Here is a 26,933-nt window from a genome sequence, read left to right on the forward strand (position 1 = left end):
CAGAACCCAAGCTGGGGAGACTCTAGCAGCCAGGCCTTGCTAAACGGCACATTGCTCTCAGCACTCCTCCCAGGAAGAAGCAAGGGTCCCCAAGGCCAGTCAGCAGTGTTAAGAAATATCAAATGGGAGTCTTTTCTACCAAATACTAAAACTCCAGTTTAGTGTTAAGAATTCAAATCTTTGCATCGCCTCCCACCTTATAAGACTTTTATGCAAATATTTTAATCCCCACCCACCCACTAAATCTTTGACTAAAGACTCCTCCTGTATTCCAGAAATCTGACAACCTGGAACAGCGACTCCTTTTCCCCTGGAGCTATGACCACATGCCCCCACCTCCCCCCCCCCAATGCTGGAAAAGCAAGGAGAAGTCATCGGCAGCCAGAAACAAACAGCATCGTTCCCCAGTGTCCTGGGGGGATGCGGCATCAACACCCACACCCCACCCCAGCCCTGTAAGGACCAAAACCTGCAGGGGCTTGGCCTGTATGTAAAAGGCAACAGTATCAGCACACGCTCCTAGCCTTAGGTCACCTCCATAGGACACACAGTAGCAATGCTGTTTAAGCAGTGTCCCTTCCCCATAAGGTCTACACATGCTCAGTTGTCCAAATGTTTGCCATCTGTAGTTGGTGATGTCCACAGATTCAGGTCAGCTGCATACACTAGCCACATACATGTCCATCCACACAGCATCCACATGTAGGAACAAACCTGAGAGTGACACACTGATGACATGTGTGAGCATGCCTGTGCACACAAGTTATGTAACATCAGCCTACTCTGCCCTGTCCAGGAAGCCATGCCTGGAGCCCTCCCAGACCACAAGACAGGAATGGTCTGGAGAGACTCACCGTGCAGGCCTCTCGCGCTCCATACCCCATTGAGGCTTTTAGCTAATGGCTTCCCCACCTCAGATATACAGGACCTAGTCTGGGAGGTGTGGGGTGGGGGTGGGGTGGCTCCTCACCTGTTGGGGATCTTGGAAATATCTATCTTCTCCCTTGGGAGGACATAGGGGATCAGCACCACTCGCTGCAGGTCAGGCAGTCCTGAAGGAGGGGTGGGACAAGGTCAGGCCCCCAGCTGTTGTCTGCACATGTGCCCAGCACAATCTGGGGGCGGGACTGGGTGGTTGGGGCCCACAGGACTCCTGGGACAACCCCTCTCTCTTCATACACATGCATGTACACCCAGAGTCCCGTTTCTGTGCACACTCACCCGGGGCAGGACCCCAAGTACCTTTCACAACTCGCTGCAGCTTCTCCAGGTGGCCATGCTCCTTGCCGTTGTAAACCACGGCCTCCACCGAGAAGATAAGTTTCGGCTGAATTTGAGAAAACCGGTCCAGGACACCCTGAAAATGAGAGGACGGGTCATCACAGACTGTATACGCAGGAGAGATGTCAGTGCCAGGGCTGAGCACTGCCATCTGTCCCCAGCACCTGCAGCTAATGCAGGCAGTCCATACAAACTCCATCCACATGTAGAAATCGGTAGCCACAGCAAGGAAGGATCAGACGCATGTCCTAAAACAGTAAAGGTTCAGCTCCCCTAGCAGAGGTCCTCATTGCTCAGAAGGCATCCTACACTGCCCTCCACAAACCTATGCTGACTGCCTCCTAGAGGGGTGCAAGGTTCTCTGAAACCTTGATGCAGAAGGAGTCTGCATCCTCCTGAAAGTGTTCACATTCTCCTGTAAGCATGTGTACTGCTGGGGGGGGGGGGGCCTGCTTGGCAAAGCAAGCTTACCCACAGAACTGTGTACCACACACAGGGAATCCACAGCCAACAAAGGGTAGCCCTTCCCTACCTCCTGTACAAATTAACGTGGACAGACACAGCCTTGAGACACCTCTGCTGCACTCCCAAGGGGAACAGATCAAAACACCGAGGCAGACTTCCTCAGCCCCCTACCCTACCCAGGAGTGGCAAGGAGGCCGTCATCACTGCCAGGGAGGCAGGCAAGGCAGGTGGGGCAGGGGGGGGAATCTTAGCTCAGGAAGCTCCACCCCTCACCCCTCTGTGCTTCTGCCAAGCAGCTGCTCAGAGATACCCACAGTGACAGCACACATCACAGATAGGGTCCCCACATGGCTGCAGGCCCAGCCACCTGCAGAGGATCATTAGGTTAATTAGGGCCCTAAGTGTGACTAATTAGCGGCTCCTGCAATGTTTCCAGAGCTCCCTGGGAGACTCTCAGCAGAGAGGTGCTGGCTCAGCAGGAATCTAAAGGAGGGAGGGACAGCTCTATGTGGGGTTCCCTCACCCACCCTCTATAGCAGCATCTCCTACGCCCTCCTGGAGTTTTGATGCATCCTAACACCTGATCACCTCCGAGTTAAAGGTTCTGAGACTCAGTTCACCTCAATGCTTTCCTTTTCCCAATCCACACAGGCAGAGGGTCCGATTCCACCTCCCATGTGTTTGCCAGGGAACCCACGAGGGTCCCCACTCTCCCAAAATATGAACAAAACCAGAAAGCCACAGGGAAACAACTGCAGGTTCTGTTGCTTCTGGTTCCAACTCTAAAGGAGGGTGTGCAGAGGAGAGACGAAAGGTGCAGGGCTCTTGCTGCTCACTCGTCAGCCCAGCACGCAGCTAAGGCAGAGGATCGTGAGTTAGAGAGTTCAAGGTCAGGCTGGGCTCACAGTGAGAAAACAACCAGACTGGCTGCTGAGATGGCTCAGAGAGGATAGAGGGACATACGGGTGGTATGAGCCTGACAGCGGACTTTAGTCCCTGGAACCCATGTAGAAGAGGAAGGACAGAAGTGACTCCACAAAGTTGTCCTCTGATCGCCACCTATGTGCTGTGTCATGCGCGCGTGCACACACACACATGCACACATACACACAATTAGTAGTAGTAGTAGCAGCAGCAGCAGCAGCAGTAGAGGAAGAAGAGGAGGAGGAGGAAGAGGAAGATGACGACGACGGAGAAGAGAGTTCGGGCACAGTGGTGTACTTCTTTAATCCCAGCACTAACCCTGAGACAGAGGCAGGAGGATCTTTGTGAGTTTGAGGCCAGCCTGGTCTACAGACTAAGTTTCAGGACAGCTAAAGCTACAGAGAAACCCTCTCACAAAAAAAAAAAATAAAAATAAAAATAAAAACAAAACAAAACAAAAAAATTAAAACTAAAACCAATAGGAAAGAATTAGACAGGTAGGTTTCACTGGTAAAACTTATCTCTTCACAATAAAATAAAATTCTTGCCAAATCTAACTGGGAGGAAAGTCAGGACCCCTGGCCCTTACTCACACAGCACCCTCCAGAGTGGCTATCACCTCAAGTAAGGGACCATCACCACCTGCCCACCCGTGAACACAAGTGTGCAACTGTGAGTCTAACCTTCTCTGTGAGGCGCTCTCAGCCCTGGGAGCCCACAGAACCCCTCTGTGGTGCTCTGGTCGGAGCAAAGGGAAAGGGAGACTCCCCTCAGAGTAAAGAAGACCCAGCCTTCTTGCCCCACTCTTTTCCCCTGCTATGAAAGTCCCCCTTGGGGCTGGAGAGATGGCTCAGTGGTGAAGAGCACAGAAGTCCTGAGTTCCCAGCAATCATGTGGTAGCTCACAACAGTGTCTGAAGACAGCTAAAAGAAAAAGAGAGAAAAAAAAAAAAAAAAAACGTGGAAAAAAGAAGTCCCTTTTGCATCCAAGCTCCCCCCAGGACAGGGCTCCTGGGATGAAAGCATTCTCCATCCTGTATCCTTAAATAAATCTGATTCCCCTCCAACTCTTCCTTTTGAGCACCCAGGGCCTAGGTGCAGTAACTATGGTACCCTGCACCTGTCTCCTTCCAGCCTCATCCACCCCATCGACAACGGGTGCCCCGATACTACAGGTCTCCTGAACACCGGCAGCATAGACCCAGAGCCTCTCCTATTCTGTGCTATAAGAAGCGCTCAAAGACACTCCGCACCTGCTCCGTACCTGAGACTAGAACAAAAATGGAGGAGGGTGGGAAGGGAAAATAAATGTCTGTAAAAACACAGAACAATGTTGGAAGTTCTCAACCTGCAGGCATGTCCACACCTCTAAGGGTTAAGGTCTTAACCTGTGACACACCAGAAGAGGGCATCGGATCCTGTTACATATGGTTTCGAGTCACGGGAATTGAACTTAGGACCTTGGAGTTCAACTGTTTAAGGTGTGCCGCACTAGTCTTGAGGAATACCACTGAGAGGAAGGACTGAGTTAAGAACTTCGAGCAGACGATGTCAAGAAGCCAGTGGCTCAACTGGGATTATAGTCTGATGCTAGGACCAGGGCTCCCTGCCCATAGGCTGCTCTGTTAGAGAAACACAAAATAGTAAGACGGAGGTGGGTGCTGAGGTGCCCTGGTAGACCCACATTAGCACTTAGAAGGGAACCCCATATCGAGGCATGGGGCCAGGGATGGTGGCCAGATAGAAGGAAGGTTAAGTTTCCTTTAAAGCTCAAGGCCAGAGAGGCTGAGAAGGAGCCAGCCTGGGAGAGTGCCAGCCCGTGCGGGGCCTCCACCTTGGAGGACCATCTCCATTCCCAGGTAGCCATAAGGAAGATCCAGCAACCAGAGGCCTAAGGCTCAGACACCACAGAGACCCCCTCCGTCTTGCTGACAGTACCCTGACTGCAAAGCCAGCGAGCGTTTCCACATCAGAGTCTACAGACCGCAGCTGAAGTTCCCGGAGCCAGCAGGTGAGGTAAAGAGCTTGGAGCTTGTGAGCAGCCAGCCCGCCGAGCTCCACAGAGCTGTGCAAACTGCCTTGCGCTACAGTGAACCCACCATTGTGGGTCTGACCTGAGCCAGTGCTTAGCAACCAGTCAGGTGTTGAAGCCATGGCCCCTGTGAAGTTACACAGATGGCCACCCAGAGTGACGGCAGTGCTTGTCCTAGTTCTGCTCTAGAGCAGCCCAAGTGTGTTGTAAGAACGAGGGCAACAGGCTGCAGGCGGAGCCCTAAGCACGTGGGTCTTAGAGGGTGGCCGCCATGATGTCTCTAAAACCACCAGCAGCTCAGAAGGAAACAGAAAAGGCCCGAAGTGGTTGGCAAGTATGGCACTGGATGGGTCACCTCCTGTGGGCTGATGGCCCACAAGCCCGCACGTGTGAGCTACATAGAGCACACGGCGGGCAGCAGCTGGGACAGGGGCAGTGATAGGCAGACCAAAGCAGTCCCCAGCATCACGTGCCTGCCCTCCCTGGAGCACCACAGCCAGGGGCACAGCCCTAAAGGACTCCTGGTCACTGTGACAGTAAATCCACCTGCCTGGGCCCCACCCTAGTATAAAATTCCTGTCTCAAAACAAAACAACAACACAAAAAATCCCACCAGGAACGAGGATGTGGCTCAGACGATAAGATTGCTAACCTAGAGTATTCGAAGCCCTGGGATTCATACCCCCCACACTCCATAAAACCAGGTGCAGTGTGACACACCCGTAATCCCAGAGAGGTACTGTTAGGATCAGAAGTTCAAGGTCATCCTCAACTACACAGTGAGCCTGAGACCAGCTTGGGGCTATGTGCCAGGGTCCATGTGGATCTGGGACTGAGCCCACCAGGAGGAGGTCCTGCGTGATTGACAGCTGAAGACACTCAAGGAAATGGGAAAGACATTCCCACTCCATTGCAGGCTTCAGAAAGTACATGGCTGGCACTTATCTGGGCACAGTGGCACAGGCCTTTAATCCCAGCACTTAGGAGGCAGAGGCAAGTAGTTTAAGTTAGAGGCCAGCCTGTAACTCCAGGACAGCCAGGGCTACACAAAGAAACAGTGGTCACATCTGCTTCAACATTTTTATACATAAATATATATCTCAAAAATTATATACATAATATATATAATTTGATATAAGAATATATATATATATATATATATATATATATATATATATATATATATAAACTGAAGGGGTTATTGAAAGTCTAAGACAAGACACACTCCCTCTTCAGGGAAAGGCAGAGCTCAGGGCATGCGCCCGTGGCTGTGCCTCTGACCAGTCCCAGTTCCTTTCCCCATTCCAGAACCTCCTTCCAGCTGGTTTTCACCCTGAACAAGGGTGGTCAGTGCTGGGCAGGCAGTCTAAACAGCAGCTTCAATGACTTTGGGTCTATCCCAGGACACAGTTCACAGAGAACAGATGTGGAATGAACAGTGGGCCTGCCTGAGGACAAAGGTCCAGGGGTCAGCAAGCAAGAGGCTGCTCCTGAAGCATCTCAAGAAGCTGTCATTTATCTGTCCCAAGATTTGGCGGCCAGGTCCCTGGCCAGGCAGCTCTAGACTGGCCTCCTGTAAAAGACAAGGGAGAGGACCGATGAAAGGAGAGCCTCCCTAGAGTCTGACACTGAGCGGCTAAGCACAGCATCCCAACAGGAAGGCAGCCATCTTCTCTGGTCAGACCTGAGGTCCAGCCAAGGCCCTGCAGAATGGAGGAAACAGTGGAGCCCTACTGCCCTCTAGTGTCCATGACAGCAAACAAGCTTTATACGCCCAGCCAGCAGCCTGCAGCTGGCACTCCAGACTGCAAGACAGTAAGCCAGGAAGCCCCTAACTGAAAACCAATCCTCTGGAGTTGCAGGCCCACTGAAGGGTGCCATGCCACCCCGTTCCTACCATCTGATGGCCAATTCTAGAGTTCTACCTCAGGTCCACGGTCCCACAGGCCATCCCAGCACTGATGACAACTCTCCCTCCTGGTGAGCAAGAGCCAATACTTACTAACCCCACAGTTAAGAGAATTCCAACCACACAGGCCCCCTGCATCTGTCCTCCCAGTACCCAGAGCTGCACTGTGGTCCCCATCTCAGGCCCTGGACCTCAGGTGGGCAGTCTCATGCCAAAGGCCTTTCTGTCTCCCTACTCTGGCCACTTCCTGAAGGACCCAAGCAGAACAGTACCCAGGGCCACCTTTTTAAAACCTTCCATGAGGACACCCAGGGCCACCTTGTTAGAACCTCCCATGGGGACTTCAAGGGCCCCAAGTAGCTCATACAACCCCACAGAAGATCCTAAGTCTGGGAGCCACCTGTGGAGTTCAGCCTAGGCCAAGCCTTGTTGGTCCCCTTCAGCCTGGGAGTTAGGCACGGGAAAGAGCACAGGAAGCGCCAATAGGTGGGGAAAGGGACACAGGCATCACCTCAGCCCACTGGGCTATGGACCCAAGTGAGAGGCCCTGTGCAATCCCCACTCTCCTCTGTGGGAAGATGAGTTGATACCTCAAAAGCCTTTGCCAAGAGAACACCCTTTAAAGCAGATGTGAGTTTCTATGTTCACCCCTAAAAAGTAAGGCAGGGTGCACAGTCCAGACTCAGCCCATGCACCCAGACCAACCCTCAGCTGCTGGACACACCAGCTGACCCAGAAGCAGCTGACCCCAGGACAGCAGCTGGCACGGACCCCGTGTGAAACAGCTGGCATGGACCCCCCCACGTGAAACCATGTGAAACAGCCTGGCATGGACCCCACGTGAAACAGCTGGCATGGACCCCACGTGATACCACGTGAAACAGCTGGCACGGACCCCGTGTGAAACAGCCCGGCATGGACACCACATGTCCTCCTAAAGTCAACATTCTCCTGGCACTTGTAAGTCCATGATGTCCATGGCCCCACTGGTCCAACGATTATGGCCAAAGCAGGCCTTCCTTGGCTGCTACAGCACTCAGCAGCCTGGGCCTCTCTAGACACACCCAGAGTAGCACGGTTCCTCCGAGAGCCCAACTCAAGAAGATCAGAACAGACATTCAGGAACCTCAGAGTCCCAAAGCCTGCATGACACTAATTGCTATACAAGCCACCTGATAAACACACATACACACACACACCACCGCTAAACAACACACAACACCCGATAACTGAGAAGCAAGAACCACCAGGCAGGACTTTGAAGAAGGAAACGAGAACCAGTTTGTACACTTAAAAACAAGGTCCAAGTCAGGTGAGGTGGCTTATGGCTGTAATCCTAGAACTAAGGCAGAAGGATTGCCTCAAACTCAAGGGCAATCTGAGCTACTGAGTACGACTTTGTCTGAAAAAAGAAAAAACTAAGTTCAATTAACCCAAACCGCATCCTTGTTCAGTATGAGGATGCGTGAGGCCACGTGCTCAACTGTTCAATCCCAGGCACCAACGACAACATCCGACTACTTGCAGTCCCTCGTCTTATGGCCGCCCTGGGAGACACTGGCAGCTCTGCTCAGACAGCCAGAAGCTCCAAGGGTCAGAGAGTCCCACCCCACCAGGGCCACTCTTTGAACCTGTGGCATCCCTCCATCGGGACCCCAACTCACATTCACACCAAAGTCTGGTGAGGTGGAACTCCATATGGCTCCGATACTGGCAGCAGCCAGCATGGCCTCCACGGCATGCGCACTGTTGGGCAGATAACCTGTGGGAGGGAGCAGAGAAAGGCTTGGGTTGGAGGAATCAAAGCAACAGACTTCCAGAAGTTTCCCAGTGGTGGGGAGGGGGGGCTAAAGTATCTGAGAAGCAGAAATACCGGCCAACAATCCACTCGCCGTACCTCACTAATCCATTTTCTACCCTTGAGCCAGAACGACCCCTAAGGCCTCAACAGACAACTCTACCCTTCCCTGCTCTTCTCCCTCTCCCCGCTAACTTCATTCAGTGCAAGTGTTCTGAGCTTCTCCTGCCCCAGGGCCTTTGCACAAGCTGTTGTGCTACAGCACAGTGACACATCCACCATTCTTCCACACTCAGAACACACCTGCCTTTCAGCTCTTAAATCGCACGGCACTTCCTCAGGGAGGCCGGCCTTCTTTAAGCTAAGCACAGTAGGGCTTCTCCTTTGCTGGGAACACTGTTTGAGCCGGACCTTGTGTATTTAACCTGGGGTTCTCAGGTGAAGGCAAGGGCTTTGTTTTGTTTTGCTGAATGCCTTTCAGCCTGCCCATCTACCCTAAAACACCTTCCCAATGCTGCCACCCTTTAATACAGTCCCTCATTCTGTGGTGATGTCTGCCCATAAAACTATTCTCATTGCCACGACATAACTGTTGTAAGTAGCTGTTTTCTAATGATCTTAGGGGACCCCTGTGAAAGGGCTGTTGACCTCCAAAGTGACAGAAACCCACAGATTGAGAACCACTGGCCTAAGAAACGTGCTGGCTGGCATATAGGTGAGTGGAACAAGAGACGACAGGTGAATGCCCACACGCAGGGGCAGAATGAGCGGCGGCCCCATCACCAGGGAGGCTGGCATCACGGCAGGGAGGCAGAGAACATCTGTGGTCAGAGGGTCCACCATCAACAAACCAGAGCATGCTGGTGCTCTGGGGGAAAGGGTCGTGGACAAGCGACCTTCTCCAGAGAGACAATGGCAGTCTGGACACACAAAGCACACACGTGTCCCGATAGTCCACAGGCGCTCGGAGGGCAGGGCTCGGGCACTGTCCCCCTCAACCCCACAAGAGTACACTGGTGTCCAGCAGGTGACAAGGCCCGCTGCAGAAGTGTTCACTTGCCTGTGAGCAGAACCGAAGAGCCTCTTCCTTGTGGCTACCCAAGGGAGGCCAGACTCACTGCCCAGGGGAATGCGCAATCCAGCAGGCTCCCTGCCCCTAGCTAACCAGCCCTCCTCCTAAGCCATCAGGCCTACCTTGGGGACCATACTGCAAGCAAAAGAAAACAGCTGTCCACTTGTCAACTGTTTAATGAGTCTCCTCGGCCCTGCAGGTCCCCGTGTCATTTGACACTTAGTGACTCTTCACAGGGAGCTACAGTCAGGGCCGAGGGAAGCCGACTGACCATGAGACAGGCAGACTGAAGAGCCCTGGCCACTGGAGCCAGTACCACCCTCCTCCTGAGCCCCCCAGGGAGAGCCCAGTACCAGAAAGGGTTTCAACGGTCTCCCGGCAACCCTGGCTCTGTGTTTCCCTTCTCAGAAACACCTGCTGCTGCAGACTGATTTGAAAAAATGCAAGTGAGGGCTGGCTCCCTGGCTCCACGGTGGAGTCTTGCCAAGCATCGGCCCTGAGTTCCAATCCAGCACCGGAAAACAAACTGGACGGATGAAAAGCAAAACTGAGAAGAGGTTTCGGCACTGCGTAGCCAGATTTTTAAGAGTGAAGCTGGCGGGGCTGGAGAAATGGCTCAGTGGACTTGAATGCTCTTCCAGAGGTCCTGAGTTCAATTCCCAGCAACCACAGGGTGGCTCATGATCATCTGCAATGGGATCTGATGCCCTCTTCTGGTGTGCATGAAGACAGAGCACTCAGATACATAAAATACACAGATAAATAAATCTTTCTCATTGATTTAATTTTTCCTTATTCATTTTCCATCCCAATCAACCATTTTTAAAGATTAAAAAAAAAAACAAAAACAAAACAAAACAACAACCCAACAGCTTACAAAAAACCAAGAAGGACACAAAAAAAAGTGAGGTTTCAATTTTTAAAGCCCACACTGGCTGCATGCAGTGATACACACAGAAGGACCAAAGTTCCAGGCCAGCCTGGGTCACATAATGAGCCCGTCTGAAGATACAAACAAATGAAACTCTGAGCAGACTGACTGCTGGCCCAGCCTCACACACATTCACCTAACAGCTATTCATCAGACTTCAGCTGGACACTTGGCCTTCCACAGCTCAGATCAGGCCAGGAACGGAAACAAGGCCTATCTTCAGGGACAGACGCAGAGCCTGTCCCTGGGGGCTGCAGAGCAGACAAACAACATCAAGATGACATCAGAGGCCGTGAGCTCACAGAGAAAAGCCAGGCTGATACTGGAGATGGGTCCAAGTATTGCCAGGGTGGCCTGAGTGGTCAGTGTCGGCTCACCCTGATGCCAGGTACAGTGGGGACACACAGAACACAGGCGAGAGGGTGGGGCCTGCCAACCAGCACAAGCTGTGCTCCCCTATGACCAGCCCACTGCCTATGAAGGAGCTGCACAGCTCCAGGACAAGCCCTGGGCCTGGTCCCTACGATGTGGCTGCAGATCAGCCCTCTCAAACACAAGCTGGCACCTGCTGTCAGGCAGAGCCCTTTGGGAGAGCGTACCCTGCCACAAACAGCACATAAAGGCTCAGTGCTTCACCCTGGCTTGTGGCCCTGTCCAACTGAGGGTCAGGGATCTAGCCCCAAGCTGCCCTGGAAGAAGGGTTCACATGGGGCACACCCTTCTGGCACCAACTGAAGGACAGATCCCCAAAGGATCTCAAGACATCGTGGAACTCAAGACAAAAGGAGACCCAGAAAGATGGCTGAGCTCTTAGCAGGAAGTGTGATGCCACCTAAGGGGAAAATCGTGTGCAGGAACATTCAGGAGAGACATCCAGGCCTAGAGGCCAGCAGACTCCAGTGTGCCTCCTGAACAACAAGTTCCCAGGTCAAGAGGCTCCCCTCTGCCCGTTCCTACTGCCTGAGGGTTCTGCACATCTCCTTCCCTGCCTTGTGTCAAAAGTAGGGAGGGGGCAAATGAGAAATAAGGCTTTGAGCATCTGGGGAGAGGAGCAGGTAGAGGTGGAAAAAGCCATGACAGCTCACCCCTGGGCATCTGTCACAGTGCCCTTGCTCCTACAGACACCTTGTTCCCAGCATCCAAAGGGCCTTTGCACAGGCTGTCTGCTGCCTGGGTCCACTCCCTCCTCCATGCTGCCCCCACAGCAACAGAGATAACTCCTACATGCATCTCTGCTAATCCACCGACTGCACAGACCACTACTGGACATCCTTGCCCCTTTCTACTGTGGAAACACAACCCCTGGCCCGTCCAGAACAATAAGAGAAGGGATTCATGGTTTATTGGTTTTTTTATCTTTTTTTTTATGTTGCTAATGGTTTTGTTTTGAGACATGATCTCCTTGTGAAACTGGTCCAAAAATCCTCCTGCCTCAGCGTCCCAAATTCTAAAAGGATGGGTGTACCAGTAATTCACCCTGTGTCAGCCCTGACCTGTGTGCATGGTCATACAGTGGTGTATTCTACACACGGCTAAACTTTTTTTCGAGTTTCAAGTCTCTCAACCTTCTGGGCCACTTTGTTATTGGTTTGTTTTGATTTGGCTTGAGTTTTTGTTTTAAGGATTGAACGATCACAGCACTAAAAGGTATTTACCAAAGAAGGGAAGGAAAGGGGAAGAGAGAGGGGGACAGAAGGGAAGGGAAGAAGGGAAGGGAAGGGAAGAGGGGGGGGACAGAAGGGAAGGGAAGAAGGGAAGGGAAGGGAAGGGAAGGGAAGGGAAGGGAAGGGAAGGGAAGGGAATAAGGAGCGAGGGGAGGGGCCCTTACCAACCACACGGTCCCCTTTCTTCACACCCATCTTCCTCATGGCGGCTGCAAATAGAGCCACCTGCTGCCGCAGCTCTTCAAAAGTTACCTTCACAATCTCCTCTCTGCCTTCCCCTGAGGAAAGAACAAGGGACCACTCAAGTACAGATCAGGATGAGGTGCCCAGGACAAAGGGACCTGGGCATAGCTTGGGGTGGCTATGGCAGAACCAGGAAGGGTGGAAGCCAGGCTCTGACCCCAAGGCAGGATCCCCCCAGGAGGAATCTGATGAACATAACCAGATGAGTGGGATGATGGGGGCATGGTGGGAGAACCCCACGGCCCTGGAAGTCACATTGTACAGATGGAGTGTACAATATGGCAGCCAGGAAACTAATATGGAGACAGCATGTCAACAGCTGTTGCCTGAAGTGGTGGTGCAAGCCTTGAATCCCAGCACTCAGGAAACAGAGGCAAGCCGACCTGTAAGTATGAAGCCAGCCTGGTCTACATAGGGAATGCTAGGCCAGCCTGGGCTTCATAGGAAGGTCTTGTTAAGCATCCCCCCCCCAAACAAACAAACAAAAACTAGTGAGAACACTGTTGCTGGCGGAGGCCTCACTACAAGGGTCTCACTATGAGGGTCTCTCTAAGGCCCACAAGAGTCCTCACCAAAGAAATTATGTCAAAACATCAATGCCAATTTTTACCAATTCATGAAGAAGACCTAAAAATGGCAGAAGAGGTGCCTCACACTGCTCCTCCCAGCTTCACAGGTGACCCAAGGTGACCAATGGATCATTGTGGGGACCATAGAGTGACCACTGAGCCTTGGTCATAAAAGACGTCACAGCAGCTGGGCCTGGTGCCACAAGCCTGTCATCCCAGCACCTCAGGAGGCTGAGGCTGAAGAATTACGTGCTCCAGGCCAGCCACAGCCATTTTGTGAATGACACTCTCTCTAAGTCAGAGGTTCTGAGCCTTCCTAATACGGTTCTTCATGCTGTGGTGACACACACACACACACACACACCCCGCCAACGATAAAATTATTTTCAGTGCCACTTCATTGCTGTGGTTACTGTGCTTTTGCTGTTTCGGACCGTAATATAAGTATCTGGTACGCCACGCCTTTGAAAGGGTTGTGACTCCCAGGATGAGAACAGCTACTATAGGTAGAAATAAAACTGACAGGCAGACTGAGCTCAGAGGGGAAAGAGAGAACTACCTCAGCACAAAAACAAGATCCTGCACCTCCCCTGCAGCCCACTGAGGGGAGCCAGCAGCCTGCTGTGAAAATTCAAGAGTGCCCCAGGAGAGGCCTTTGCAGGTAGCCTTTGGGTTAGGCAGCCCCTGTCAGCCAGCTAAGCCAAAAGAACTGAGGTGGAATATTTGTCCAAGATAGATAGTCAGGTGACCTGTCACCCTGCACAGCAACTCGACTAGTCTGTGGAGGAACTGGAGTCCTCCTTGAAGAAACAATGGCCTCGGGAAGGCGACAGCCCTTCAACCATCATCTTTGAGGCAAGGTGCTTCTGGCTCAGAACTGCAAGGCACCTTTCCACAGTGAGTGAGCCTCCTCATCCCCTGAGGCACGTTTGATGTCCACCATGTTTGCAGGATGGACATAAGCCTACCAGTCAGTCTCTCTTAGACGGTGCTGGGCTGGTCCTGCAGCCACTCCTGTGTCTGCAACCCCAGCCATTTCTAGCAGGCCGCAGCAGTCAGTCACAAAGTCTGCTGTGCTGACAAAGCCCTGGAGGGGCTGAAGGGCTGCTGGCCGCTCACTGGAGCATGAAGACTAAAGTACCTGTGGCTTTAGAGAAACAAACCTGAGCAATGTAGTGGATGCCTGGGTGAGCAGGGCATGGCCAGGCAACATCTGTTGGGGGCAAGCGGCAGGGAGGGGGGAGGGCAGCTAACACATTTAGAAAAAACAGAGAAAATGTAGGCCAGCCTTGGGACTTGGGAAGGCCAGGGGAGAGTGCAAGCTCAGTTCGATGTGTTTGCTTCTCAGCACCTGAACGGTTGTCTGGTTTGTAGGAGAACCCTGCCAGGGAATCTGCCACTCTGAAGCCGTGAGGGAAGAAAGATGGCTCAACAAAGCTCCAGCCTTAAAGGGAAGACACAGGGGAGCCCGAGACAGAAGCACCTCCTCTGCCCACTCAAAGCAGAGCTTCCATAAATGTTGGCTCATCCTTGGCTCGGTACCCACCCGGATGCCCGCACCACAAGCACTGAGAAGCAGTTCCTCGGTTTTCCCTAAGCGTCAGGCATGACACTGTGGTTTGGGATTTTGCAATGGGAGAAAGCAAGAGCTCACGGAGCACCAGATACTCTGTGAAGCAGGTTTATATGGGTCTAAGGTAAGGTGGCGTGAGGCTAGAACCCTGGGCCTGGAACAGAGTGGCCTTCCCAAGACTCTGATGCACACACAGACTTAGACACTCATGGTGGTGCACATCTTTAATCTCTACTTTTGGGAGGCAGAGGCAAGTGGATCTTTGTAAGTTCAAGGCCAGCTGGCCTACAGAGCAAGTCCAGGATAACCTGGGCTACACGGAGAAACCCTGTGGAGAGGAACCACCTCCCCCCACCAACTAAAAGAAAAGAAAGAAAAGCTGATGCCGAATGTCAAGGCCGTGCAGCATGACTCCAGAGATGGGGACAGGAGTGACTTCTCAGAAAGAGAAAGCAGAGCCTCAGCCTGCACCAGGAGCTCTGTCTAAAGCCGGTCCCCCTCAGCCCCCCATTTTCTTTCTCTTCCTCTTAGACTGTCTTATTTGTTCTTCCAAGCACTAAGCCCTCCCCCACCCCAGACTATCAACCTCATCAGAGCAGAGCGCTTGTCTGTACCACTGCAGTCCCTGCATCTGTCTGGGTCTGAAGAACAGGTACATGAGGGGTTAAGAGCAGGAGAGAGGCTGGCAGGCACCTGAGCCGATGCCTCAGACTGAACTGCACCATAGGGTGAGGAACCCAGGAGAGGAAGGAGTAAAAGGTGTTCAACACCCAAACCCGACATGAGCGCTGCGCTCAATGTGTGTGTCAGACAAGACTGCAGGCTCCGAGAGCCCAGGCCTGGTCCCTCCAGAGAGGCCCACACACACACACACACACACACACACACACACACAAATGCCCAGCTCAACCCAACAACAACCCTAAAGTTGGTGTTATCATCAGTCCCACTTGGCAGTGCAGAAAACAGCCAGAGAGGTTGAGCAGCTTACTTAAAGTCACACAGCGACAGCATGAAGCTGGGCCTTGAACTAAAATCCTCACTCAAGATCGTTTAGTCTTATGCCAAGCCAAGGATCTGACCCTTCCCCTAGCAACACTTTTGACTAAGTCAAAAAAAAAAAAAAAAAAAAAAAAAAAACTTGATAAAGAGAAAATTGACTGTCAGGCCAGGACAGACACTAGGCGCGAAACCGCAAAAAGCTTAGCACACTGGGTTCTTTTCAGAAGCATTAGGGCCAAACACCTGACAAAAGATGTTGGCACTGTCTGAAAAACAGAACATTCAGTTACAAAAGCTCCAGGAGGCTCCACCCACTCCCTATGGGGTGATCGGACTGACTGACTGACTAGAGAGCAGAGAGTATTATTACTCAAGGCGAGCTTGCAGCCATCTGGAACATCCACCTCCACAAACTACCTCAAACTAGTGTGGGGACCCAAGGGGTCCCCTTGTCTCTGGGGCACACACATGCACCTGTGCACAGATAAGCTAAAGAGATGGCTCAGTGGGATGTGTTGCCCTCTTCTGGTGTGCCTGAAGACAGTGACAGTGTACTCACACACATAAAATAAATCTTTTTTTTTTAAATGTACTATTGCACACTCCCGAACATGGACAAACACGCACTGCACACACAGGAACGATGCGAACAGACCGGGCAGTGGTAGCGCACACCTTGAATCCCAGTGGTAGCAGAGGCAGGAGGATCTCTGTGAGTTTGAGACCAGCCTCGTCTACAGAGTAAATTCCAGGACAGCCAGGGCCTCACAATGAAACTTGTCAGTGGTTGGGGGTCAGAGGGAGATGACGGAAACGATGACAGTCTCCAACCAGCCCTCTCGGTCTCCCAGCAGAGGTGTCGGTTGTGTCAGGATGCTGACACACAGCTGGAACCCTCCAAGGAGCCCCTCCACATCCACAGGGCCATACACAGTCACCACCCACGACCCCCATGGGACTCACGGGCCACGTAAAGGGCGACTCTGTCATTTTCCTTGTGCCGCAGGAGGTTCTCTGCATAGTTGAGGCGGCTGCCTCTGAACCACTCAGGGACATCTGCGATTCCTTTGGATGTGTCCACAACCTGCACAGGGACAGCAGAAGGGAGCAAGAGGCTCAGCACAGAGCCTGTGACGTCCTGCATATACCAACCTGAGGAGACAGCACAGCCCTGCACCTGGGGAAGCTATCCCAGAAGTTCTTACAACAGAGATGACTGAAAACCTAACAAGAGGAAGTAGAGGAAATGCCCAGGCCAGAAGTAGAAAGTTCAGGCCTGTTATTACAGCACCTGGGAAGTGGAGGCAGGAGGATTAGGAGTTTGAGGCCAGCAGGGGCTACATGAAATCCTGTCTCAAAAAGAAGGAAGGGAGTTGGAGTGGCGGTGTGGGTCTTCAATCCCAGCATTTGGGAGACAGAGACAGGTGGATCGCTATGAGTTTAAGGCCAGCCTGGTCTACAGACTGAGTTCTGGAACGGCCAGAGCTACGCAGAGAAACTCTGTCTCAGGTGGGGGTAGGGGTTATACAATGTCTGAAACCGGAACTGGGATGCAGCTCCAATGCAGAGCACCTAGTCAGTATCCCAGAGACTGCCCCCCCATTCATCCCCAGCACAAAAGTCAAAGAAGAAAAGATCTGTCAGAGAGCCTTGTCACACAGACATACCAAAAAGCAGAGGCAAGCCTGGGGCCCCGCCCCCATCACACACAACCCACAACTCTGTGGAAAAATAACTCTGCCTCTCCTGTGGTGCTGAAACCTTAGGCTCTGTCTAGGGGTGCTGGCCTATCAGCCTTGCAGAAGGCCTTGCTGAAACGTGCTTCAGACGTGGGCATCATTTTACCAACCATCGAAAGGAGCTGAGAGCTCTCTGAAAAGTCTCCTCAGAGACCTCAATGACATGGATATGCTTATACCTCAGACTGCACACTTCAAAGCCACGCCCACGCTACATTTCACACCAGTGTAATGTGAGGAGAAAGGTGTTTGGGGTTATCTGAGACAGGATCTTCCTACATAGCCCAGGCTGGTAGGAAGATCTTCCTACAAGCTCCAAGCTTGTTACAGCTTCTATCTCCTGTGTACTATTTTTAATTTTTCTTATTTTATAGTTCATATGTATGTTCTGCTTGCACGAATGTCTGCTTGCACCCACCATATGCGTACAGTGCCTGTGGAAGCCCGAAGACCACATTGGATACCCATGCAATGGAGCTACAGATGCTTATGAGCTGCTGTGTGCGTGCCGAGAGTTGAACCCAGGCCCTCTGGAAGAGCAGCTGATGCTCTTCACATCTGAGTCACCTCCTCAGGCACCACCCCCTTACATTTTCAAAGTCTGCATGTATGCATGTGTACATGGAAGGGGTGTTGATGTACCACGGCACATATGAGAAGGTCCGAGGACAATCTGCAGGAGTCGGTTCTCTTTCTATCATGTAGGTCCCAGGGATTGAGCTCAGGTCATCAGGCTTGGCAGCAAGCACCTTTAATCACTGAGCCATAGCGCTGGTCCACACATGGGATTTGCAGGCATGATTCAGTATTCCTTCAGCAAGATTTCACTTAGAAACAACCGTGGAAAGAGACAAGGGTGTGGCCAGATTCACTTACCTCATCATACATGCGTGAGTAGACGATTCCACTGAACTTCCAGAACTCAGCCCAGAAGTCCGAATACGACTGGACAGACCAGTGATATAAGTCATTGTAATTCCCTTAAAAAAACAAGCAAAATAGCAAATCTTCAGCCTAGCCTCAAAGGGTGGCCCCTTGGCGGGAAGCCACAGGCCTAATAGTGACTCGGTGACTCTAATGCCCCGAATGACTGGGAGGAGCTAAACCTCATGGCACAAACCCTTCATCCGAAGTCCCTAAGAAACACAGTGAGATGATGATGATGGTGTGTGTGTGTGTGTGTGTGTGTGTGTGTGTATTTCAACAGCCCAGGGTACCCTCAAATTCTTGATCTTCCTGCTCCAACCCTCTACAATTCCAAGAGTGTACCTCTACACCCAGCTTAGTATTTTTGTGTGTTTGTGTGTGTGTGTACACATGTGAAGGTCACAGGTCAACCTCGGGGTCATTGCTCAGATCATTATCCTTTTCTCTGGATTTTTTTGGGTTTTTTTTCTTTTTAAAGATTTGTTTATATGTATGTATGTTCTGCTCAGATGTATGTCTGTGTATAACGTGTGTGCCTGGTACCCACGGAGGTCAGAAAAGGGAGTGTGGTTCCATGGAACTGGAATGACAGATAATTGTCAGCCCCCATGCTGGTGCCAGGAACCACATGGTGGCTCACAGCCATCTATAATGGGATCTGATGCCCTCTTCTAATGTCTAAGGACAGCAACAGTGTACTTATATATAATAAATAAATAAATAAATCTTTAAGAGAGAGAGACAGGGTCTCTTGCTGGGACCTGCAGCTGGCTAAGTGGGTTAGACTGGCTGGCCAGTGAGCCCCAGCCATCTGTTTGTGTCCACTTCCCCAAAGCAAGGATTACAGGAACACCCAGCCTTGTTTTATGTGGGTCTTAGGACCCAATTCAAGACCTTATGCTTGCAGAGCATACATCTGAGCCATCTTCTCAGTCTCCCTGATTTTATACATACATACATATGTGTGTGTGTGTGTGTGTGTGTGTGTGTGTGTGTGTGTGTGTATATATATACTTTTTTAATGTGGAAGAGGTTTATTGAGGTGATGGAGACAAAGGGGGTAAAGAGAGAGATAAAGAAGGAAAAATATATAAATAATTTGGAGCAAGGTTGGGAACGGAGAGTATACATACACAGCACATGTGTAGAGGTCAGAGGATGACTTCCAGGAACCTAGTCTCTCCCTCCACTCTGTTAATTCCAGGGATCAAACTCAGGCCATCTCTTCTAGCAGCAGGGACTTCCTTCCTGAGCTATCTCTCCAACTACTCAGAAAATTCGTGTGTGTATGTGTCCTTCTACCTCTCTGTCTCTCTTTTTGAGACAGAGACTCACTCAGTAGCTCTGGCTGGCCTCAAACTCACTGTCTAGATCTCAACCTCATAGGGGAACCTCACCGTCTCTCACTCCCAAGTGCTGAGATTAAACATCTATGCCTCCAGCCCAGGCTGCCTCCCGGTTTTCTTACCAGGATTTAAGTTCACTGAAAACTGTCACATGGGCCTGGTGTGGTGGCAAGAGTTCCAGCTGCCCCAGAAGCTGGCTGGGAGATCAGAAGTTCAAGGCCAGCCTGGGCAACTTGACTGAGACCTTGTCACAAAATAAGGAGTAAAGAGAGACCCAGGATATAGCTCAGTGCTCAGTGGTAGAGGACTTGAATTTATAAGGCCCTTGGTTCCATCCTTAGGATCAGAGGAGGGGGAAAAAAACATCAAATGGCAAAATCTCCTCAGTCAGTCGTGAGGCTGAGACAGGTAGGCACTGCTAGAGAAGAGAAGTTTCAAAATGGAGCCGGGTTTAGGCATTCTGGGAGTTTTCTAGATTCACTGATGATACCCTAACTCCCATGCACATCAGTTCCCACAGGCTCAAGAGAAGCCTCCGGTTCTCTTAAGCAAGGGCAGGGCATCACTGGAATCTAGACCTCACTCCCTCAGACTCCTGCCTCAGGGGATGCAGGGCTAGGGCCTGGTCTGAAACAAGCTATGCATGTCTGTTATTTCTCAACAGGCCAAGAGTAACCTAAGTAGGTGGAACAACACTCATCAACGCGAGAACTCAAGGCTTTCAGAGACCCTGGCAAGACTGACATGTCTGGGGGCCAGAGGGAGAACGCAGCAGGCACCGGTGTACTCCAAGACAGCCAGAGCCATCGCAGAGATCCCCTTCTGCAGATCCTGCCCAGCTAAATTAAAAGCTGTGGGACCTGAGCTAACAGCTCAGAGGTTAAGGCGCTTAGTACCCAGGAGCCCACAGTTGAGTGCGGGAGGGGTTTGGGGGGGCGGTGTACGGACTTCAAGCAGAGTAGCTGGAGATACAGAGCCGGTCAGTTTACAGGTGGGAAAGCCACAGAAGGGCCAGATGTGGGACTCTCCGGCTCTGGGCTCCAAGAAAGGATCTGGGTAATAGCAAGAAGCTCCTCCAAGCCCCAGGAAGGGCATATACAAAGGAGATGCACCATGCAGGGAAACTAAGGGCCCAGGAGTTTGTAAGGCTTGAGGCAGCGCTGACTTTGCTGGACCTCAGACAGGCAACTCTGCCACTCTGTGGGGGACATAGTTTCCCCCATGGGTTACCTCAAACTGTTGTCAAGTGGCTACAGATCCTCCCTCACCAGTGGAAGAATTTACTCTGGCTGCAGATCAGGGACCCACTATGCCACCGCTGAGCAAATGGCCTGGGGCAAGTGGCCCTAGCTCTTGGCAGTGGCATTCTTGTCTGAAGAATGGGGATATTGTGAAAGCCAACAGGACATATTGCGTAAGAGCCATAATGGAGGCAGGAAGGTCAGCTCAGCAGTTAAAGCTTCATATGGCTTTAGTGAGGACCCAAGTTTGGTTCTCAGCACCCTGGTCAGACAGCTCACTTCAGTTCCAGGACTTCCGATGCTCTCTTCTGTGTGAGCAACTGCACTCAAGAGCATAACCACACACGGCCATAGGAATACACATAATTAGAAATAAAAAATACTCCAGTTGGTGGTGGCAGCAGTGCAGTGGCACGCCTTTGATGCCAGCACTCAGGAGGCAGAGGCAGGCAGATCTCTGAATCTGAGTCTATAGAGCGAGTTTCAGGACAGCCCAGGATAACAGACAAAAACAAAACAAAATAAACAAACCCTTCTATATTCAATTGTCTCTATTCAACTCCTGCCACTCTAAGTGACCTCAGACAGTACTGACTTCATGTGAGACTCAGTTTCTCCCTCTGTATGAGGAAGCTGATGGTGCTTATCCTGGGGTCACTGTCAGGACCTAGGAAGTGCCCAGAACAGTGCCCTGCAAAGTAAATGCACCCAAAGGCATCTGTCACTGATGTCACCCCTGCATCTGCATGAAGATCACACATCTACTCGTTAGCATATACTGAGCCCATCCTCATCCAGCCGGCCAGCAAGAGAGTTAATATTCAGTAGTAGGTGGTGCTTTAACCGAGGCAGGTATAGGGCAGCACAAGGCTTGGGCAGTTCTACTGGTGAGACAGCTTTATGCACCTGTGAGAACCAACACTAGCTAAACAGGCCCCACAGCTCCTCTCCCTCCCTCAGGCTTAGTCATCTGGGTCCTTGCAAATGGCCAGCTCTGGATGCAAAAGATTTCCCAAGCTGTGGAGATGGGCTAGATGCTACAAATCTTCTCTGGACACAAAGGTGGATTTAGGCTGGGCTTGGTGGCTCAGGTCTGTAATTCCAGCTACTCAGGAGGCTGAGGCAGGAAGACCAAAAGAGCCAAACCTGCCTGGTCTACCGAGCAAGTTCCAAGCCAGGCTTAACAAATTTTAAGACCTTGCCTGGCCAGCCGCGTCTTTAGCCCCACAGTTCAGGAGGCAGAGGCAGGAAGAACTCTGAGTTCGATGCTAACCTAATCTACATAGTGAGTTTCAGGAAAATCAAATTTTATATATATATATATATATGGAGGGGGAGGAAGGGAGGAAAGGAGGAAGGAGGGAGAAAGGATTGGAATGTGGCTCGCTAGTAGAGCCTTGTCTCCCAACGCTGGGAGACCCTGGGTTTAATCTGTAGGACTTTAAGAGAATAGAAGAGCACCCAGCAACAGCATCACTGAGGGGTGTGGCCAGCCCCACAAACCTAGGGAACTGATTGGTGGTCACATGGGTATCTCAGCACCTCCAGGCCCTTGTATGGAGACTTTTTCACTGCTGTGTCCTAACTCTGCCACATCATGGAGTGAACCAAAAATCCTCTCCGGGACTGCAACTGGAGGCCCGGGTGAGCACAGGCACATTTGGTTCCGTAGATTTTACCACTCCACTAAGAGTCTGAAAAATGTGCTAGCATTTAAAATCTTAGTTTGAAAGGAAAGGGGTGTGTGGTGCATGACTGCAACCTTGGCACTCAAGAGTTAGAGGCAGGAGGGTCATGAGTTCAAGGTTAGCCCAGTGTGGTGGAGCATGCCTGTTTTCCCCTTCACCCCCAGCACTTGAGAGACAGAAAGGCAAGTGGCTTTCTGGGAGCTTGAGGCCAGCTTGATTTGTATAGTGAGTTCAAGATTAGCCATTGTGGGGGGGGGCCCTCTAACTCTACACAAGAATGCTCAGCATCCATGAACCAGCAAGACAGGAGAAAAGCCCTAAAAAAAACAGCACATGGATACGGGGAGAGAAAGGACATAATACAGAGGAAAGACAGCATTTGAGGTAGACCTGAAAGATGCCCAAACTTCGGGGCCAGGCAGATGAGAAGGAAGGAAAATGGAGGAAGGGCTAAGGGAGGGGCCATGAGACCACCATCGGTGGCTGCTGCCTAAGAGGACTGCACAGATGGCAGGCAGGCTCTGCCTTTCCACATCCAGCCCCTCGGCTCTATTTTATAGTCATTCTTTCTGAGACAAGATCCTTGAACTCAGAGCAATCCCTCTGCCTTAGCACCTGAGTGGGAGCCACTACAGGCTGGTAAGCCTCCCAACTTTTAAACACAACATAGTCAACAGAGCTTCTAAAGAGCAACCCTGGACCACCCAACAGCTGGAGACTTGAAGGAGAGAGATTAAGGATAAGGGGCTATTCAGTAAACCTCTAGCCAGTGACAGTGTCCAGTGGTCAGCGCTCAGGACTGGACCTGCCACCCAAGGTACACTAGGTCCTCTCATTATACTTATTTCATAGATGAGGAAACCAAGGCCTGAGGTGATTGGAGGACTTGTTCCTGGCTCCACCCTTCAACCAGGTCCAAGCAGGGTTACAGGCTACTGTGGCTCTTTCTCTGGAGAAAGCCCTGGCCTTCTTCAAAGGGCTGCCCTCCTTGCAGTGAAGTGCCAGGCCTACCAAGCCCACAGGAACACCACATCACTGCTCCATCCTTGCTGGCAGAGGAGACAGAATCCAGGCAGAGAGACTGGAGGATGGAAAGATGGATGCAAGTCCGACAATGATCCAGCTGGGTTAAGGTCTCCTACCCAACAACCACAAACTGACCAAGTACCCGGCCAGCAAGCACAGCCTGCAAGCCCTACAGGTGGCCAGACAAGCATCGGCCTCCAGGTGAGAGAGATGGGAGGGAAGGGGTGGAGCTCTGTTAGGGAAGAAAAGGGACCCTCTACTTCCACCTCCCGGCTCTCCAGCAGCAGTGTGCAGGTGCAACAATGAACTGTAGAGAGCCAGGGAGGCCAGCAACGACCAACGACCTGGGTGGTGTGCGGGGGAGGGGGTACACCGTGCAGAGGGGATGGTAGCAGGATAGCCAAGTGCTGCTGAAACGCTGGGAAGGAGACTAGGAGGACTGATGCTCAAGGTGGGGGGGGGGGGGGATGATTCAGGAAGGATCCCCTGAGACAGATCCTGGGAGCAAAACAGACCTTGATGCCAACGGAAACGAGGGGGTCCCTGCAGTTAGAGGGGTCAAAGAGGTGAAAATAAAGGCACCAACGTGAGCTGAAAACCCTAGGTGGACACCCAGGGGGGGGGGGGCACAGAGTAGGCAGAGGGACTAAGCAAGCCCTATGGATCTGGGGGAAGGGCATATGGACAAAGGGTTCACCTGAAGAGGCCTCTGCCCCACCCATAATCACACAGACCAGGGTGGTGGCTGGAAGCAGGATCTGTTTGGGGGCTGGGAGTTTAAACCCAAGAAAGAACTCTACCATAACTTTAAAGGAGGGAGGCGTGAACTCTGACCTTTTCAGGGACCTGAAATTTCAAGATGGTCCCGAGCAAAAGGCAGATGGAGTGAGCCTGTCACATGAGTCCCAGGAACTCAAGAAGAACTGCAAATGAGGTCACATGAATCCCATGAACTGCAAATAAGGCCAAAAAGAAGCCCCCACACGCTGAAAGTCAAGACGCCGGGAGCCATTTCCCAAGCAGGCAAAGCCCTAGCAAAAGATACGTGGAACCAGAGGGCGTTTGCCACTTTCAGAGGGTGAGACTCACCTGCAGATAGGGGGCCTCGACAGGAGGTGATGCTCCCCAAACAGTGAAGGATCCATCATCAGAAGATCAGCACCTCCTAGAGGAGGGCCCAGAGCCAAAGGGGTCCCCCAACCCAAAGACAGGGACACTGGCCATCCATCCATCCATCAGACAGGCCCATGGCAACAACTAAAAGGGACCTCTCTAGAGGGGGACGCCAAGACAACGGGGCTCCCCCAAACTCAGGACCATTCATCAAGGTACCATGCCAGCAACTAAGCAAGGAAAAGGAGAAACCTCCCTGGAGGGGTACCCCCCCCCAAAGTAGGGGACTTCCACAACCCTAAGACAGAGACACTGGTCGGATAACCACCCATCTAACAGGCTTATCCCAACAGTTTGAAGGGACCTTCCTAGAGCGGTCGGTCCTCCCTGGAGGGAACAGCTTCCGGGAAGGCCCGTGACCGGGGTGCACTAGCCGCGTGTCCCGCACTCACCAAGCGCCAGGCCGCAGGCGGTACCCACGGCCGCCCGGAAGCGGTCCATCTGCGTGTCCTTCTTGCTGTCAGGCTCCCACATCACCTGGCACTCCATGATCTCCTCGCGCTCGAGCCGTGCCAGCTTGGACATGGTTGCGGAGCTGCGTGGCCGGGACTGCCGGGCTTTGGCTTTGGAGACAGCGGAGAGCGCAAGGCGTGGAGCAGCTCAGCACGGCGCGGACGAACCACAGCGCGAGACTGAGCCAGCGCCGGCGCGGCCTGTGGGACATCCGGCCTGGTCACACCCCCAGCAGGCTTCGCCACGCCTCCAGAAGGCCATGCCGTTTGAGGCCACGCCCTCTTCTGTAACCCTCCGCCGCGCCGCGCCGAGCCGCGCCTACGAATAGTGCACTTGCTGCCAAAAAAGAGTGCTCGCCTGCGCAGGCGCGCTAAGCAGGTTCCACTCCCTCACTTGTTGCAGAACTTACCGGGTGATGCCCTCTTTATTGTCCTCATTCATTCATTTATTCAGAATTAACTTGCTCTTCCTACAGTAACTGTAGGAGCTGCGAAGGTGTCTTAGGCAGAAAACGTATACTGAAAGAAGACCTCTAAAATGTCCGTGTCGTGTGTGTGCTCACTCACAGGGATGCTGTAACAGGGATACTACGTGGGGTATATAATGTAACAAAAGATACTGAGTGAGACCTCAAGTCTATCCTCAGGACCGAAAACAAAAGCGTTAAGCACAGGACATTCTGGGGGAAAGCCTGAAACTGAGCACTCTGGAGACAAGGCAGGAGGATGACGGTAAATTCCACTCCAGACTGGACCCCAAAGCAAAACCTTATAATCCCAATACTTAGGAGATAGAGGTAGAAGAGACCGGGTTTCAAGATTATCCTTGTTACAGAGTGAGTTCAAGACTAGCCCAGGCAACCTTTTAAAAAGCCCTGTGTTAAAATTAAAAGAAAATAGAGGGCTGTGGCTCCATGTGACTTCTCCCATTGGCTTGAAGGTGACTGGAAGAAGCTTTGGAAAATCTTGCAGGTTTCCAAGCAGAGAGCAACCAGGGACCCAAGCAGGAATACTGTGTCCTATGGGGTGTGCACAAACAACTTTCTAAAAAGGCCCAGGTCTTTGGTACTATAAAGCCTTGGAGTAGAAGACAGTCAGTGAAGGGAACAGTTGCAGCTTAAGCTGGTCCCGGAGAGCATCAGAGATGCTGACTTTAAATCTGGGTAAGACCATCAGAAGGTTCCAGCAGAGAGAAAGCATGCTCAGATCCTACAACGGTGAGAATCTTCTGGATGCTAACAGTCTTTTCAGTCCATTTTGTACTTTGCTATCTATCCAGTATCTAAAATAACTGAAAACAAAGTTAACTTTCTTTCCCTCCTTCTCTCTCTCTCTCTCTCTCTCTCTCTCTCTCTCTCTCTCTCTCTCTCTGTATGTGTGTGTGTGTGTGTGTGTGTATGTATGTCTGTATGTGCATTCTTTGTGGTAGATGCATGTGTTTGGAGGCCAGATATCAATCAAGTGTGTCATTCCTCAGTTGACACTTTGGTTTTTGTTTTGTTTCCTTTTCTTTTGTGAGACAGGGCCTCCTTACTCCTTTCGTAGCTTCACTAGCCTGGAATTCACTATGTAGACCAGACTGGCCTTGAACCCACAGAGATCTGCTTCTTCTGCCTTCCAAGTGTTGGGATTAAAACTGTGTGCTGCCCTCATGCCAGGCTCCATCCTTGTTTTGTTTTGTTGGGGGGAGGGCAGTATGTTGCTTGTGTGTTTCATGTGTATGGGTGTTTTGCCTGAATATATCTTTGTGTACCCTGTGCATTCCTGGTTCCCAAGGAAGCCAGAAGAGGATTTTAGAAATAATTACTGAGACATGAGTTATAGATGGTGGTGAGCCACCATGGGGGTGGCTGGGAATCAAACCCGGGTCTTCTGGAAG

At 51.7% G+C, this 26,933-nt stretch overlaps 1 protein-coding gene across 1 annotated transcript in view; it reads right to left on the bottom strand.

The window, feature by feature from the left end:
* AACS (acetoacetyl-CoA synthetase) overlaps window positions 1–25,251 on the bottom strand; it is a 39,040-nt gene extending 13,789 nt beyond the window's left edge. The window contains exons 1-7 of the mRNA XM_080940450.1: window positions 24,995–25,251; window positions 18,078–18,181; window positions 16,426–16,546; window positions 12,240–12,353; window positions 8,275–8,372; window positions 1,243–1,357; window positions 971–1,052 (exon numbers count right to left, since the gene is read on the bottom strand). Coding sequence (XP_080796576.1) covers window positions 971–1,052; window positions 1,243–1,357; window positions 8,275–8,372; window positions 12,240–12,353; window positions 16,426–16,546; window positions 18,078–18,181; window positions 24,995–25,127 — 767 coding nt within the window. The 5' untranslated portion in view covers window positions 25,128–25,251. The remainder of the gene's footprint in view (window positions 1–970; window positions 1,053–1,242; window positions 1,358–8,274; window positions 8,373–12,239; window positions 12,354–16,425; window positions 16,547–18,077; window positions 18,182–24,994) is intronic.
* Between the last annotated feature and the right edge of the window lie 1,682 nt (window positions 25,252–26,933).

The sequence above is a fragment of the Micromys minutus genome (assembly GCF_963924665.1).
Source record: "Micromys minutus genome assembly, chromosome: 29".
In the NCBI taxonomy this organism is placed as follows: domain Eukaryota; kingdom Metazoa; phylum Chordata; class Mammalia; order Rodentia; family Muridae; genus Micromys; species Micromys minutus.